Genomic DNA, 18,195 nt, shown 5'->3' on the forward strand with positions numbered 1-18,195 from the left:
GCTCCAATTTATGTTGTTGTCACCTGGGCTCCAGCTTATGTTATTGTCACCTGGGCTCTAACTTCTGTTATTGTCACCTGGGTTCTAACTTATGCTATTGTCTCCTGGGCTCTAACTTATGTTATTGTCACCTGTGCTCTAAATTATATTATTGTCACGTGGGCTCTAAATTATGTTAATGGCACCGGGGCTCAAACTTATGTTATTGTCACCTGGGCTCTAACGTATGTTATTGTCTTCTGGGTTCTAACATATGTTATTGTCACCTGTGCTCTAACTTATGTTATTGTCACCAGTGCTCTAACATATGTTATTGTCACCTGGGCTCTAGCTTATGTTATTGTCACCTGGGCTGTAATTTATGTTATTGTCCCCTCGGCTCCAACTTCTGTTATTGTCACCTGGGCTCCAGCTTATGGTATTGTCACATGGGCTCCAGCTTATGGTATTGTCACATGGGCTCCAGCTTATGTTATTGTCTCCTGGGCTCTAACTTATGTTATTGTCTCCTCGGCTCTAACTTATGTTATTGTCACATGGGCTCCAACTTATGTTATTGTCACATGGGCTCTAGCTTATGTTATTGTCACCTGGACTGTAACTTATGTTATTGTCTCCTGGACTCTAACTCATGTTATTGTCTCCTGGGCTCTAACTTATGTTATTGTCTCCTGGGCTTCAGCTTATGTTATTGTCACCTGGGCTCTAACCTCTAACTTATGTTATTGTCACCTGGGCTCCAACTTATGATATTGTCACCTGGGCGCTAACTTATATTATTGTCACCTGGGCTCTAACTTATGTTAGTGTCTCCTGGGCTCCAACTTATGTTATTGTCTCCTGGGCTCCAGGTTATGTTATTGTCACCTGGGCTCTAACTTATGTTATTGTCTCCTTGGCTCTAACTTATGTTATTGTCACCTTGATTCTAACTTATGTTATTGCCTCCTGGGCTCTAACTTATGTTATTGTCTCCTGGGGTCTAACTTATGTTATTGTCACCACGGCTCTAACTTATGTAATTGTCACCTGGGCTCCAGCTTATGTTATTGTCTCCTGGGCTCCAACTTATGATATTGTCACCTGGGCTCTAACTTATATTATTGTCACCTGGGCTCTAACTTATGTTATTTTCTCCTGGGCTCCAACTTATGTTATTATCTCATGGGCTCCAGCTTATGATATTGTCACCTGGGCTCTAACTTATATTATTGTCACCTGGGCTCTAATTTATGTTATTGTTACCTGGACTCTAACTTATGTTATTGTCAACTGGACTCCAACTTATGTTATTGTCTCCTGGGCTCTAACTTATGTAATTGTCACCTGGGCTCAAACTTATGTTATTGTCACCTGGGCTCCAACTCATTTTATTGTCACCTGGGCTCCAACTTATGTTATTGTCACACGGGCTCTAAGTTATGTTATTGTCACATGGGCTCTGGGTGATGTTATTGTCACCTGGGCTGTAACTTATGTTATTGTCACCTGGACTCCAACTTATGTTATTGTCTCCTGGGCTCTAACTTACGTTATTGTCACATGGGCTCCAGGTTATGTTATTGTCAGCTGGGCTGTAACTTATGTTATTGTCTCCTCGGCTCCAACTTATGTTATTGTTACCTGGGCTCCAACTTCTGTTATTGACACCTGGGCTCCAACTTATGTTATTGTCACCTGGGCTCTAACTTATGTTATTGTCTCCTCGGCGCTAACTTATGTTATTATCACCTGGGCTCCAACTTATGCTATTTCACGTGGGCTCTAATTTATGTTATTGTCACTTGGGCTCCAGGTTATGTTATTGTCCCCTAGGCTCTAACTTATGAAATTGTCACCTAGGCTCTAACTTATGTTATTGTCTCCTGGGCTCCAACTTATGTTATTGTCACCTGGGCTGCAGCTTATGTTATTGTCACCTGGGTTCCAAATTCTGTTATTGTCACCTGGGCTCCCACTTATATTATTGTCACCTGGGCTGCAGCTTATGTTATTGTCACCTGGGCTCCAACTTATGTTATTGTCACGTGGGCTCCAACTTATGTTATTGTCTCCTGGGCTCCAATTTATGTTATTGTCACCTGGGCTCTAACTTATGTTATTGTCTCCTCGGCTCTAACTTATGTTATTATCACCTGGGCTCCAACTTATGCTATTTCACATGGGATCTAATTTATGTTATTGTCACATGGGCTCCAGCTTATGTTATTGGCACCTGGGCTCTAGCTTATGTTATTGTCACCTGGGCTCTAACTTATGTTATTGTCTCCTGGGCTCCAATTTATGTTATTGTCATCTGGGCTCTAGCTTATGTTATTGTCTCCTGGGCTCTAATTTATGTTATTGTCACCTGGTCTCCAACTTATGTTATTGTCACCTGGGCTCCAGCTTATGTTATTGTAACCTGGGCTCTAACTTCTGTTATTGTCACCTGGGCTCTAACTTATGTTATTGTCACATGGGCTCCAGCTTATGTTATTGTCACCTGGACTCTAACTTATGTTATTTTCTCCTCAGCTCTAACTTATGCTATTGTTACCTGGGCTCTAACTTATGTTATTGTCTTCTCGGCTCTAACTTATATTATTGTTACCTGGGCTCTAACTTATGTTATTGTCACCTGGATTCTAACTTATGTTATTGTCACCTGGATTCTAACTTATGTTATTGTCACCTGGGCTCTAACTTATGTTATTGTCTCCTGAGCTCTAACTTATGTTATTGTCACCTGGGCTCTAGCTTATGTTATTGTAACCTGGGCTCTAACTTCTGTTATTGTCAGCTGGGCTCTAACTTATGTTATTGTCACATGGGCTCCAGCTTATGCTATTGTCACCTGGGCTCTAACTTATTTCATTTTCTCCTCAGCTCTAACTTATGTTATTGTTACCTGGGCTCTAACTTATGTTATTGTCTCCTCGCTCTAACTTATGTTATTGTTACCTGGGCTCTAACTTATGTTATTGTCACCTGGATTCTAACTTATGTTATTGTCACCTGGGCTCTAACTTATGTTATTGTCTCCTGAGCTCTAACTTATGTTATTGTCACCTGGGCTCTAGCTTCTGTTATTGTCACCTGGGCTCTAACTTATGTTATAGTCACCTGGATTCTATCTTATGTTATTGTCACCTGGGCTCCAGCTTATGTTATTGTCACATGGGCTCTAACTTATGTTATAGTCACCTGGATTCTATCTTATGTTATTGTCTCCTCGGCTCCAACATATGTTATTGTCATTTGGGCTCTAACTTATGTTATTGTCACCTGGGCTCCAGCTTATTTTATTGTCACCTGGGCTCTAACTTATGTTATTGTCTCCTAAGCTCTAACTTATGTTATTGCCACCTGGGCTCTAACTTATGTTATTGTCACCTGGGCTCCAACATATGTTATTGTCACCTGGGCTCCAGCTTATGTTATTATCACCTGGGCTCTAACTTATGTTATTGTCACCTGGGCTCTAGCTTATGTTATTGTCTCCTGGGCTCCAACTTATGATATTGTCACCTCTGCTCTAACTTATGTTATTGTCACCTGGGCTCTAACTTATGTTATTGTCACCTGGGCTCTAACTTATGTTATTGTCTCCTGGGCTCCAACTTATGTTATTGTCTCCTGGGCTCCAGCTTATGTTATTGTCACCTGGGCTCCAACTTATGTTATTGTCTCCTGGGCTCTAACCTTTGTTATTGTCAGATGGGCTCCAGCTTATGTTATTGTCACCTGGGCTCTAACTTATGTTATTGTCTCCTCGGCTCTAACTTATGTTATTGTTACCTGGGCTCTAACTTATGTTATTGTCACCTGGATTCTAACTTATGTTATTGTCACCTGGACTCTTACTTCTGTTATTGTCTCCTGAGCTCTAACTTATGTTATTGTCACCTTGATTCTAACTTAGGTTATTGTCACCTGGGCTCCAGCTTATATTATTGTCACCTGGTCTCTAACTTATGTTATTGTCTCCTCGGGTCCAACGTATGTTATTGTTACCCTGGCTCTAACCTATGTTATTGTCACCTGGGCTCCAGCTTATGTTATTGTCACCTGGGCTCTAACTTATGTTATTGCCACCTGGGCTCTTACCTATGTTATTGTCACCTGGGCTCCAGCTTATGTTATTGTCACCTGGGCTCTATCTTATGTTATTGTCTCCTGGGCTCCAACTTATGTTATTGTCTCCTGGGCTCCAGCTTATGTTATTGTCACCTGGGCTCCAACTTATGTTATTGTCACCTGGGCTCCAACTTCTGTTATTGTCACCTGGGCTCCAGTTTATGTTATTGTCACCTGGGCTCACCTTATGTTATTGTCACCTGGGCTCCAATTTATGTTATTGTCACCTGGGCTCCAGCTTATGTTATTGTCACCTGGGCTCTAACTTATGTTATTGTCACCTGGGCTCCAGCTTATGTTATTGTCACCTGGGCTCCAATTTATGTTATTGTCACCTGGGCTCTAGCTTATGTTTTTGTCACCTGGGCTCTAACTTATGTTATTGTCACATGGGCTCTAACTTATGTTATTGTCGCATGGGCTCTAACTTATCTTATTGTCTCCTCGGCTCTAACTTATGTTATTGTCACCTGAGCTCTAACTTATGTTATTGTCACATGGACTCCAGCTTATGTTATTGTCACCTGGGCTCTAACTTCTGTTATTGTCACCTGGGTTCTAACTTATGCTATTGTCTCCTGGGCTCTAACTTATGTTATTGTCACCTGTGCTCTAAATTATATTATTGTCATCTGGGCTCTAAATTATGTTATTGGCACCTGGGCTCAAACTTATGTTATTGTCACCTGGCCTCTAACTTATGTTATTGTCTTCTGGGCTCTAACATATGTTATTGTCACCTGTGCTCTAACATATGTTATTGTCACCTGGGCTCTAACATATGTTATTGTCACCTGTGCTCCAGCTTATGTAATTGTCACCTGCGCTCCAGCTTATGTTATTGTCACTTGGGCTCTAACATATGTTATTGTCACTTGTGCTCTAAGATATGTTATTGTCACATGGGATGTAACTGATGTTTGGAAATGGACTCAACCTTATATCGATTGATGGCCTCTGCGAAGGAAACTGTAAGACTTTGGAGCACATTTGGAGGAAGACTTCAGGTTCCTGAAAGGGCACCTTTAGAGATAGCTAGGCCGTATCCTTGGGGTAGGAGAACCACGCATGGGGCGGGAAGATGTAACATGGAGATTCCAACGCTCACATTTATCTGGGCTCTCCCCATGTTTATTGCTATATTTATATTCTAGGGTAGAGTCATCCCTCATTTGTGACTCTGACTGAACACAGGAGATACCTAGAATTTCTATTAATTTTGAGATTTTGGGTAGGGTAAAATATTCTTTTTAGAGATTGCCTTCGATTGGCTCCAATTGGCCCGGCCCCTGTGTTAGATCCTCATCCCTTCCCCAATGTTTTTTAAGTAAGATTTCCAGGGGCATTTTCTGCCTTGAGCGTTATGGCGATGCCCTACTGATATTTTGCCCCCACCCCATATTGCATGTGAATATTACTCTTAATTTTGCAGTTATCAGACTTGAAAACATTTAATTCAATTAGCCAGTGTCAGCCTTGAGCCGTGGGCGCGTCGACCGCTCTGAAGGGGGTGGGTCTTCATTGATGGCACATGGTCATGGTAGCAGTAGGCAAACGAGCACCTAGGCCACAAAGTGCGCATGTCAAGTTGGACGGGTGCCTTTCTCTGGCCAGCCGGACATGCGCACTAAAGGCTTCACTCTACTGCACATTACTGAGCAGGGTTTGTTCAAAGCAGCAGACCCCTAGTCTCCTGATGAGCTCCCGCTCAAGCCAATCCTTGCGCTGCACACAGCAAGGGAGCAGCACTTGGATTGGCTTGGATCGTCATACATGATTTTATTGGCCTTGCGGGTTGGCTTCCGGGGAAGGTATTATGATTCCTAAAATGGAAGGCTCGCCCTTTCTCTAATAATGCCTTGTCCTTGCGGGCCCACCTACATGCCTCCAGCATGAGTACAGTATGCACTGTGCTGCTCCAATATAACGACAGTTCTTAATTTGGAAATAAAAACGTGCCGGTGCCCAACGCGGCTGCTGCAATTAAATGTGCGAACACGGAATACTGAGGTAGCGTAATCATGAATCCATCTAGTCCTCTTTAATCCATTTACAGCCACTCCCAGCCCCTTCAGCTCACTCTTGCAGCTTTCTGCTTTCTCCCATTTTGACGGTTTTTCGTTTTTCTTTACCTCTATCTTTTCCACATGTGTCTTTTGCTCGCAGTAAATGCTTTAGGCAGAAAAATAAGCGCCGGCCCTCAAAAATAAGTGCCGGTGTTCTGCACCGGAAACAACAAGCACAAATTAAGCAGTGTATAACCCTCGCCAGGTAACAGGCCCTTAAATACTGCTGCAAGAGGGATAGAAGAATGAAACAAATGCACATGTGGAGACTGGGGGTATAGATGGAAATGTATTCTGGTGTTTGGCTTTCTAAAGTTACATATAAATGAGACCTCCCATCATCTAACAACAGGCAGATGGTTGCTCCCCGAGTGGTGCCCCTGGTGTTATTTATTACAAATGCAGCATCAGTCAGACGCCATCTCTTCCACTGCTGAAGCCAATGAGAGGCCGAGCCAAGTCCTAGCTAGGCATATTAGCTGTGAAAGGCCCACCGGGGGTCTCTTCCGGTCCAGGCACAGACAGGCTACATGGATGCCATGGGCGGGAGAAGGGTTTGCATAATCCTGCACGCTGATGTTTCTGCATACTGACAGTGTAGTGGGCAAAACCAGGATTTAATTTTCACTTTTCTACCACTCTATACTGAACGTTGAACATATTTAATTCAGTAATATATGGAAGTTTTATTGTGTTTAAATATTTCAGGGCTACACGTTCACGATTGCTTTATATACCACCCACTTTCTCAAATTTCTTTTAAAATGCACCATTTGCTACTCTTTTTTTCAAACTTTTATTGGAGGAGAAGCCTCTCATACCCCCCTTTTATCCATAGGGCTTCGCTCGCGACATATTATTTTCAGGCGTAACTTTTACGCCTCGCCATTTTCAAACGTCAGCAGCATCACTGACGTTTTCTCTTTAAATCTTTAATTTCTGATGTCCTACTTCGGTTATTTATCCGACATTTCTCTTGTTATGTATTATAAAAGGTCGTGAGTATCCTTGTAGTTAGTTAACCTCTGTTTTTAGGATTTAGCCATTATTAGTGCCTGGTTCTTGGGGTTTGTATTGCCTCATTATTTATTTGAATTGTTAATATTTTACCTCCAACTTTTGCAAACTGGGACTAAAATAATTTTTAAGAGAATTAAAAAAAATAGTTCCCATTCCTTTAGACATGCAAATTGAGGTCAGTGAAACAAACAAGTTTCACCTTGAACCCCACCCTCTTCTTAGGCCACGGCCAATAGCAACAATAGCCGAGCATCTTCTAGTGCAACGTCACTGCTGACGTCGGCATATTATTACAAGGAAGACTCAGGTGGAAGTTTGCTGCGCACCCGTTCCTCCCTAAATATAGCTCCTGGGAGGGTTTTGTCCATCGAAGGAAGGTACACTGGTTATCTGGCAGTCTGGCCGTGCCTGTCACAGACCTTCAGATGAGGAGCATTGGTGGGATCCTGCTGGACTTGGCCTCCCAGGCCTAAATCCCACTTCCTGTATTCTGTAAATTCACCCAGAACTCTACAGCCCCACAAAAGAGGATTTACCAAAACATGTGATTTATTGAACCAACGAAATGAGTGCAACAATGTGTAAAACACAAATCCAACACGAGCCAACAGAGAAGAAACCAGGATAAATAACACTGTGAGGCCTTTGTGCAGAGTTTAAAGCAGGGTCCAGGAGGTGTGATGTGTAATCATGTGAAGTGTGTATCCATACAATGGTTTCGGTAAATTGTCCATCAGTTGTTTGTAAGGATGGAGATGCAAATTTACTATGAGGTGTACTGTGGAAACAAATACCTTTTTATTTGACAGAAACCAAGGGCGTTATTGTAGACTGGGTGGTAAATAAGGCTTGCCTCTTCGCAGAAAGGTCAGTGATTGGTTGACTTATGTGGTATTCACATCCTTGCCTCTTCCAGTGCACCTACCTTGCGGTAGCCCAGGCCCCCAGGACTCATGCCGTCATGCTCAGCAAGCCCGCCTGGATGTGGGGAGGAGAAATGGGAGCGAACGAGCATGGAGTCTGCATCGCTGGTGAGGCTGTGATGACCAGAGAGGATGCCAGTGGAGCTGAGGCCCTGCTTGGGACAGACCTGGTTAGGTGAGTGGTGTCTGATGAATGAAAGAGTAAGCAGGTAGGTGAACGGGATGTCACTGACCACGCGTAGTGTGATGTACGGGACTACCGTAGAAATGATCATACAAATGGAAGGGCTGCAGAACCGTGAGTCTATCTCTAAACCTCAGAAGGCATGAACAGGTAGAGCCACCATTGAAAACAATAAGGGCCTGATTTAGAATTTGGCGGAGATGTTGGCTATCCCGTCCACCGAAATATAACTCCCATAGGATATAATGGGATATAAATCCCATAGGATATAAAGAGATTTATATTTTGGCGGACAGGATATCTGTCACCGTTGTGACTGAGTAACCCTCCTGCCAAACTCAAAATCAGGCCCTAAGGGGGTCATTCTAAGTCTGGCGGGCGGCGGAGGCCGCCCGCCAGACTTCCCCCCTCCAAAATACCGCTCCGCGGTCGCAAGACCGCTGAGGGTATTTTGGCTTTTGCACTGGGCTGGCGGGCGACCGCCAAAAGGCCGCCCGCCAGCCCAGTGCAAAAACCCTTCCCACTAGGACGCCGGCTCAGAATTGAGCCGGCGGAGTGGGAAGGTGCGACGGGTGCAGTGGCACCCGTCGCGTATTTCAGTGTCTGCAATGCAGACACTGAAATACAAAGTGGGGCCCTTTTACGGGGGCCCCTGCAGTGCCCATGCCATTGGCATGGGCACTGCAGGGGCCCCCAGGGGCCCCACGACAACCCATACCGCCATCCTGTTCCTAGCGGGAGAACCGCCACGAACAGGATGGCGGTATGGGCTGTCAGAATCCCCCATGGCGGCGCAGCAAGCTGCGCCGCCATGGGGGATTCCCAGGGCAGCGGAAAACCGGCGGGAGACCGACGGTTTTCCACTTCTGACCGCGGCAAAACCGCCGCGGTCAGAATGCCCTGCGGGGCACCGCCAGCCTGTTGGCGGTGCTCCCGCCGACCCTGGCCCCGGCGGTAAGGAACCGCCGGGGTCAGAATCACCCCCCAAGAGTCAAAAGAAAAGCATCAAATTAGGATTCTACATAAGGTACACCAAGCATACTGGAAGAATTGCCAGAAATGTGGAATCTTGCTTCCCTATTCATCCGAAACACAAACATACATGCAGCTGCTTTGAACCAGATTACCCAACAAACCTTCAACAGGTAAAGCATGAAGGCAGATACCAAGGGGGTCAAGCCCAAAGATGTGGAACACCCTAAACCTGATGTGGAGGGTGGAACTCAACTACCTGAGCTTCAGGAAACTTCTACCATTGAGGTCCTCAGAACAGTCTTTCACCCAGCATAGGATTAATGCCCCCATGTGAGGAACATTGGTCAGAGGATGCGTCCTGTGGACAACTGGGCTCCTGCTCTTCATTAATCCCGGAGCTTGATGCAAACAGTGCAGCGCTTTGAAGCATAGGTGAACTGAAGTACAGTGCTATATAAAGCATCTATATAAATAAACATCATGGCAGACACAGCAGGTTCATCCTTGTTTGTGGTGCATCAAGTGGAGAATTTGCCACTTTAAATCATGACAAAGTATTTGCTCAATAGCATATCCACCAAATGCAGGAAATTTATCATGAAGATTTTCAAATTTAAATTCTAACAACATAAATCGTGGTTTGCAGAACATTCATGGAAATTGTTGCTGTTTATTGCTCTTTGTAGTGAGGGGGGCATTCTGGCCCTAATATAAGTACTGTAGGGTCGACGTCTCCTGGGGCACCCACAGCGTGCCATCCAGCTGCTTACATCATCATTCTGACAGGCCTGAATGTTTCCAGGGACAGAGACTTGACAGGTGCTCTATATGTTTTGGTTATTGCTCACCTACAGGTGTAGGTACCCCCAAAGTAACTACCGTCCCCATCTCCAGGTTATGACCTGACTAGCAGTTTATTAGAAGCAGCAGGGGACAGGCCTTTTGAGCTGCATCCTAGTGAATAGACTGCCTACCTCCTCTCCCTGATGAAATCCATGTAAACCGTCCTGAGGGGATCCCTGGTTTCCCATGAGTGTAGCGCTGCTTTGACGCATGAGCAGTGGGGTACACGTGTGTAGCCCTAAGGGAAAGACCTGGTGCTAAGGTGACCCTATCTGGGAAAGTGGTCTGCCTGTCACTCTCAGAGCCTGCTTTATGTCGAGGCAAGACCTGCAGGTTTTACTCGTAGAGAGGGTCAGTTGATACGGCGCAGTCCTGTTCTTGCTTGAGATGCCATGAAGCTGAGGGAGGTCACAAGCAAGAAGCCCAGTGATTTGGTCATCTCATCGAGCTGTGATGCTGAGACACCCAGATTAAATGCGCCATGCCAGCCATAGGGCCTGATTTAGATATTGGGATATTGGTGGATGAGTTACTCCATCACAACTGTGACGGATATACCGTCCGCTGAAATCTAAATCCTGTTATATCCTATGAGATTCAGATTTCGGTGGATGGGATATCCGTCACCGTTGTGACAGAGTAACTTGTCCGCCAATATCTAAATCAGCCCCTTAGTTTGCACAGACGATGTCTTGTGAGAACTGTGAATGGGATACGTGACTTGGAAACATGCAACACGTAAGCAACATTCATTGCATAACTTTAGAAACTTGTCTAACACTAGATTGTCTTTCATATGTAAAGGCATACCACAGGTATGTTTTTCACACAGATGACTGCATGTGTGTGAAATGCACAACTTCTATACTCCTCAAGAATTAAGCATTAGACAAAGATACCAGCCGAAATATAAATCCCATTATATCCTATCGTTGTGACAGAGTAACTTGTCCGCCAAGATCTTAATCAGGCCCCTAGACCTGATGCTTTGCAGTCATTGTAAACAGAAGCAAATCCCACCTTGTTTGGATTATAGTTGACATGGCCCTTGGACATTCAGGTCGGAATGGGAGGAAGGCAGGTTTTCATCATACTATGTTCAGACCAGATTCCTGGTTATCTGTTGATGAACGGAGAGGTCAGTGGATGACTCCCAGGGCCTCTGTATCCAAGTGGAAAATCAAGGGCAAGAAGTTGGAACCTTGTGAAAAGTCACCAAACATCCATAAATAAATAATTTAAAAATCTTAGTACACAGCCGTACCATGTACAGACAGTGCTTTCATGAACCCATTGCATAATGCTGCATAAATAATCACACACTTAGGCAATTCTAAGCATTTTAATTATGCAAATATGCGTGTGTGCACCACTTAATGGGTGATGCATACCTACAACTTCTCTCCTGATTCTGGGTGAAAACTCTTAAGAAGTCTGTGTGGTGTGAAGATGCTTCAAGGACATGATTCTTTTCAATTACAAATTGAAGGGGGTATTATTTAGATGTTTCCTTGTCAAAATATTAGATATGGGTATTTTTGCATAGGTATATAGATAGGCGTTATACATGTCCACATGTGTTGCACATATTGCAGAGTGTTATTAATGGATGCTACCCACAGTGGGATGGGCAGCATTTCTAATCAGCTGGAATGGACCAGACTTTGGATTCCTTCCAACCACTTTCCTTGACCACATTTCTATCTGTGTCCCAGGCTCGGTCTAGAAAGAAGCCAGTCGGCCAAGGATGCTCTGGATGTCATTGTGTCTCTTCTAGAGGAGCACGGCCAGGGTGGCAACTACTTCGAAGATGCGGGCACCTGCCACGCCTTCCAAAGCGCCTTCCTGATTGTGGACCACGCGGAGGCCTGGAGGCTTGAGACCTCTGGAAGGTACTGGGCTGCGGAGAAGATCACAGGTCAGTTCGATCACTTGGTAGGACCCAGTGTACATGGACTCCTTTCTAACTTAAAACAGAGAGAGCTGTACAGTAATTCACTAAACCCACTGGTCTTAGTATCTTTTCCTTATCAACATTTGTGTATTTTTTATTGAAAAAACAAAGAACTGCATAACTGTGTGCCATTTCAGTTCTAAGACTCACATTGAGTCAGAAACTCATTCAGTCACAGGGCTATTCACAAAGGTAACTTCAACTTGTGCGTAAATGTACATGTTTAATTTACTCTATACATTTGAGTAACTTTACTCTGATTGGCTATTCACAAAATCTGAGTGTAAATTTACTCAAAAAGTGTAGCTTATATGTCTCCAAATCTATAAAAAGGGGTTTGAACCTAACTTACAAGTGTGTGTTACTACTAAACAAACAGTAGTAAGTCTAGTGCCACACACGGGCAAGCCTTGGTAGTGCAACACCCTCCCATAGAAAATAATGGAGGTGGGAACTTAAAATAAAGCCCCATAGGAAATAATATGACATTAAATTACATTATTTAAAATAATTACAAATCTAACCAAATATAATGTATTATTAAAAACCATTTATAATAAATAGTACATATTTTTATTGTAATTATAAAATAGTTTTTACCATGTTTGAATTGAATGTAACAGTATTTTAATAAAATGTAACTGCATTACTTTTAATTAGTTCTATATATCATTTTTAATAACTATTAATACATAATAATACATAATTTTTAATTAGTTGAGAATTAATTTGTATTTAAACTTCTGAAAAATAATTGTAATTTAATATATTATATTTGCGTTAAGTAAATATTTAATTCAAAATTAAGTTAACAGTGCTAAAGCATTTTTATACACTTCTATATTTAACATAAATATATAACATTAAGTTATGATAATATTTATATTAAAAATGTTTTTAGTACATATTTTTTAAGGTCACCTGGTCATTTAACTAACGAACTACCGATTTTGTCTGCGTAGACCGGTATCCGTCTTCACATTCAGTCTGCAATGCCAGCATGAACATACTGAAATGACTTTTCGGATGTCACAGATAGTGTAAGTGATGACATCATTGGCAGTGGAGGCAATCAGGGATTCTCAGTTCACGTGCATCATTCTCAGGTGGCCATGTTGGTGGCGGACGAGACAGAAGCGTCTCAGATGGTGGCAAGCGTAGGCCGCCACACCGCAGAATAACGTCTATGGATGGCATGGCTGATATAGGTTTACACCACATGCCAGTCTCTGACATGCCACTTGAAGGATGTCACTGCTGACACCTTGTTGAGGACCTTGTGCCCAGCGAGGGCCCACGAGGCATTGATGCCGCTCATCCACTTACTCCACGTAGACATGAGGCCCTCACCCAGGAGGAAGAATGCAGCGGATAGTTCCCTCCCTGGATATTTTTCAGTTGGAGGGCCAGGGTGATGTGTGATCACATGTAACCTTGGAAGACCACCATGGCATCATGTTGGTGTGAATCCCTCAGATTCAGTGTTCCTTGGAATAAACTCTTGTGTAATGGTAAACTTAGAAAATAAGCAACACTACACAGGGACAGCGTTGCAGTGTGGGCCGAATGGTACAGGGAAGAAAACTCTGAAATTAAAGATATTGCAATTCCATGCACAAATAGTGGACACATATATACTCCTTACAGCGCAGGAGAAAGGCCCAGCATTGACCCAGGCACCCACTGTGAGGATGCTCCACAGCTGACATGTAGTTGGGACTGGTCTGCTACTCCTGGATTGTGGCCCAGGTGCTTTACCCAGGCAGGTGTCCTCTGAAAGGGAGGGGTCACTGGAAGTGGACACCTGAGCAGCGTTGCTGGACTCTGGAGACATGCTCCTGACATACAGTGCTGTGAGCTTCGCAGAGGCTCATAAAGCAGATCGAACTCTGGTGGCCTTTCCATCTGAAACCTTAACATAGCCAGTAGCAACCATGAGTACATAAAGGTTCAGTTGTGAGTACTTTGATGCTACACATGTTTACCATGTGCAATTATGGAAGAAACGTAACTAAGTTACCGGGCCACCATGCCCAGGCTGCTCACCCCAAAAAGGGTTTTCCAATACCCCAGTTGTGTTGGTGCATCAATGAAGTTTATCTTGTGCCAACCAGATCCAATCTCATCCAGACAAAAAGCCTGCAATGCAGATGCTGTGCACTCGCTGCCTAGGCGGTACCATAGAGGTTTGGCGGTACTGAACAAGCGTATGCCATTGGTCGGATCGGTTTCACTTATGTGTGGTGGTGGAGGATTGGTGCTAGTCTGTGACATCATGTGTCATGAGTGGCTCCCAAGGATGTCCTGGACTATTCTACACTTCCATGTTGCTTGCCAGACATCTGTCTTAGAAGGATGCACAAAGTTCACCCACACATTTTTATATAAAGAGAGAGCCTTGACAGTGGTGTTCTGGCCTTACTTGAGGTATAGTGGGAATGAAGGCCAGTTGCAGAAGCAGTCCCTAGAAGTGCTGTCATGCACTGCAAGGACTATTTGAGTTCCAAGACAGATAATCTATCTCATTTTTTGTTGTCCTTAAAGGACAGTCATACCTTAAGGTGCCTAAGGTGTAATCTATGTCTTCAATAATGGCACAAATGAAACCTTGTAAAGCATCTTTCCATGTTTGGGTGCCCAAGACTGATTGGCAGACAGTGGGCTCTGGTTTGAGGAAACCTAGTTCCACAAACATCTCCTGGACAGTGGAATGTAAAACCTTCAAAGGAGACCATATAACCTGCTTCAAGTGGACAAGCAGGTGGTTAGCGCGGACTGCGAGGGCAACTCGCAAAGCAGTGGAAGTGTCAGGGAGAAGCCACTAAAACCTGTAGGGCATCCTGGAAGCATTTAAAAACACGCCACATGCATCCACTATGCAAGATAAAACGCAGTGATGGTTCTGGTAGCCCAAATGTGGGCACCAATGCACAGTCAGGCAGTAGAAAAGAGCCCACTGCTGATGCCAAGGTCTGGCAGAACATGAGTGGGCACCATCCCAGCCAGTGGATGAGAGCTTGGCATGGATACCAATGTACAGACAGGTGGTACAACAGGACCCTTTCTTCACACACACAGGACAGCTGCGTAATGACCACTATATAGTGCTCCGCCTTATTTGTGTGGAGTGTAGTCACTTTATTGCAATGCAATGTTGTCCTACTCCACAAGCAATCAAAATTAATCATAAACTCCTTTTAAAAGGCAGATTTAAATTTGCAAATATCCATCTCTCACATAATTCTTTGAGTTTGATAGTCAGACTTTCTTTTATTCGGTAATGTGAATTTTCCAAGCCTTAATGCTGAATAGTCCTAACTTTATTAAAAAGATTAAGGCTCGTTCATAAGTGATTTACTATAAAAATGAATTCTGAATGATTCAGAATATTGAATCCAAGATTTGAGTTAGAGTCAAATTGAACACAACTTGCCTTGAGGAAGCTATTCCAAATATTGCGAAACACATGCCAGCAAGGACAGATATAATGATATTCCTTCTTTTCAGTAACAGAAACTCTGATTATCAGACTCAAAGAATAATGTGAGAGACTCCTGGAGCCATTTTTGATAAGTGCATTGGTAACCAGGAGTGGCCACCAATGCAGAATCAGGCAGTAGAAGAGAAGACGCAACAAAAGGCAGGCAAATCTTTGTCTGCCATGTTTCCTCATATCTCTTAATTAAGATAGCACTGGAGCTTTCGCCGTGATGTCACCTGTTGACCAGATGTTGTATGCTTGTTCTGTGTGCAGCGGGAGTACGGTGTGTTTGCAGTCGCCTACAGATAACCAAAAAAATGGACGCTGAGCACCCTCAGCTCAAGGACCACGCTGCAAGCGAAGGCTGGTGGGACGGGCAGACAGAGTTCAACTTCTCGCAAGTCTTCTCAGATGGTGAGGAACACGCGGGGACCTTCTCGGCCCCTGCACGTCTGGAAAATGTAACAGGTGAGCCCCATAGATTGTTCTTTGTGTGACTTCTTCAGATTGCTGGCTGCTAACTGGAAAGACCTTCTGCAAAATAGTTTCTTCATGCCTTAGTTACTGTCAATGTACACTGGCTTTCAAGAAATCTCTTGCTGTCCATCTCACCTCCAAAGTGTGGGGCCACAAATAAGATGCTGTAATCCTGCATGGATTTTGAAAGGGGAGCTCCGACTGGTACCCCAAATATGCCCACACATGCTTCTTGTTGGAGACAGTTTTGTGTTCTTAGAGATGTTGATGAAGAGATGTTTGGTTTTAAATGTGTGGATAAACCAAGCTGACAGCACTTGTCTCACTGAGTGACCTGCAGACACTGCTCTGGGTAACACCCGGTTCTGTGTTGTACATATTGTATATGAGGGGAACTTGAAATTGCTTCTGCAGGCATGTTGTCCATCCTCACACCAGCCCTTCAAAACTATATAATAGAGACCAGAGCTTTAACGTGTTCTCTATTGTAAGCCCACCTTTCCAACCTAGGCGTTGCTGACCAGAGGCTTCACATGCCCACCATCCTCAGGCCAGCCCCTGCAACCTAGGCATTGGAGACCAGAGCCTAAACGTGCTCTCCATCCTCGGTCCAGGCAATGGAGACCAGAGCCTAAACATGCTCTCCATCCTCGGTCCAGGCATTGGAGACCAGAGCCTAAGCGTGCTCTCCATCCTCGGTCCAGGCAATGGAGACCAGAGCCTAAACATGATCTCCATCCTCGGTCCAGGCAATGGAGACCAGAGCCTAAGCGTGCTCTCTATCCTCAGTTCAGTCAATGGAGACCAGAGTCTAAACATGCTCTTCATCCTTAGCCCAGCTTTCTTTTCTAGGCATTGAAGACCAGAGCCTAGCCATGCTCTCCATCCTCAGTCCAGGCATTGGAGACCAGAGCCTAAACGTGCTCTCCATCCTCGGTCCAGGCATTGGAGGCCGGAGCCTAAACGTGCTCTCCATCCTCAGTCCAGGCATTGGAGACCAGAGCCTAAACATGCTCTCCATCCTCAGTCTAGGCATTGGAGACCAGAGCCTAAACATGCTCTCCATCCTCAGTCCAGGCATTGGAGACCAGAGCCTAAACATGCTCTCCATCCTCAGTCTAGGCATTGGAGACCAGAGCCTAAACATGCAATCCATCCTCGGTCCAGGCATTGGAGACCAGAGCCTAAACATGCCCTCCATCCTCGGCCCACCCTTCTAGTCCAGGCCCTGGAGACCAGAGCCTAAACATGCTCTCCATCCTCAGTCCAGACATTGGAGACCAGAGGCAAAACCTGCTCTCCATCCTCAGTCCAGGCATTGGAGACCAGAGCCTAAACATGCTCTCCATCCTCAGTCTAGGCATTGGAGACCAGAGCCTAAACATGCTCTCCATCCTCAGTCTAGGCATTGGAGACCAGAGCCTAAACGTGCTCTCCATCCTCAGTCCAGGCATTGGAGACCGGAGACAAAACATCCTCAGTCAAGCCCTTTTGGTCAAGGCATTGAGGACCACAGCCTAAACATACTGTCCATACCCAGACCAGCCCTTCTCGACTAGGCATTGGAGACCAGAGCCTAAACATGCCCTCCATCCTCTGTCCAGCCATTTTAACCTAGTCATTTGAGACCAGGGCCTCAACATGCTCCCAGTCGTCAGTCTGCCATTATAAGCTAGGCATTGGAGACCAGAGGTGGCTAAACATGCCCTCCATCCTCAGCCCAGCCCTTCTAGTGTAGGCACTGGGGACCAGATTCTAAACATTTCCTCCATCCTTAGCCCAGCCCTTCTAGTCCAGGCATTGGAGACCAGAGCCTAAACATAACATCCATCCTCAGCCCAGCCCTTCTAAACTAGGGATTGGAGACCCGAGAATGACTATAACATCCCTCCTCAGCCCGGCCCTCCTAGTCAAGGCATTGGAGACCCGAGCCTAAACATGCTGTCCATCCTCAGTCCAGCCCTTATAAATGTGACACATGAAAGTAACGTCTAACCGCTCTCTCTGACCTCCATGCAGAGGTGTTGCAGCTGCTGGATTGCTACTAAATGGGACATAATCCTAACAATCACTTTACTAAAGCCTTTTGCACATTATCTGTTTGCACTTTATAGAGACCTAAGCTCCTCTATTTTATCATTGCTTTGGTTCTA

The 18,195-nt window shown here is 44.6% G+C and overlaps 1 protein-coding gene across 1 annotated transcript in view; it reads left to right on the forward strand.

Moving 5' to 3' along the window:
- Positions 1–18,195, forward strand: part of SCRN1 (secernin 1) — a 101,715-nt gene that overhangs the window by 53,713 nt on the left and 29,807 nt on the right. The window contains exons 3-5 of the mRNA XM_069212099.1: positions 8,122–8,303; positions 11,846–12,048; positions 15,839–16,033. Coding sequence (XP_069068200.1) covers positions 8,122–8,303; positions 11,846–12,048; positions 15,839–16,033 — 580 coding nt within the window. The remainder of the gene's footprint in view (positions 1–8,121; positions 8,304–11,845; positions 12,049–15,838; positions 16,034–18,195) is intronic.

Source organism: Pleurodeles waltl, chromosome 10, assembly GCF_031143425.1.
Source record: "Pleurodeles waltl isolate 20211129_DDA chromosome 10, aPleWal1.hap1.20221129, whole genome shotgun sequence".
Taxonomy (NCBI): Eukaryota; Metazoa; Chordata; class Amphibia; order Caudata; family Salamandridae; genus Pleurodeles; species Pleurodeles waltl.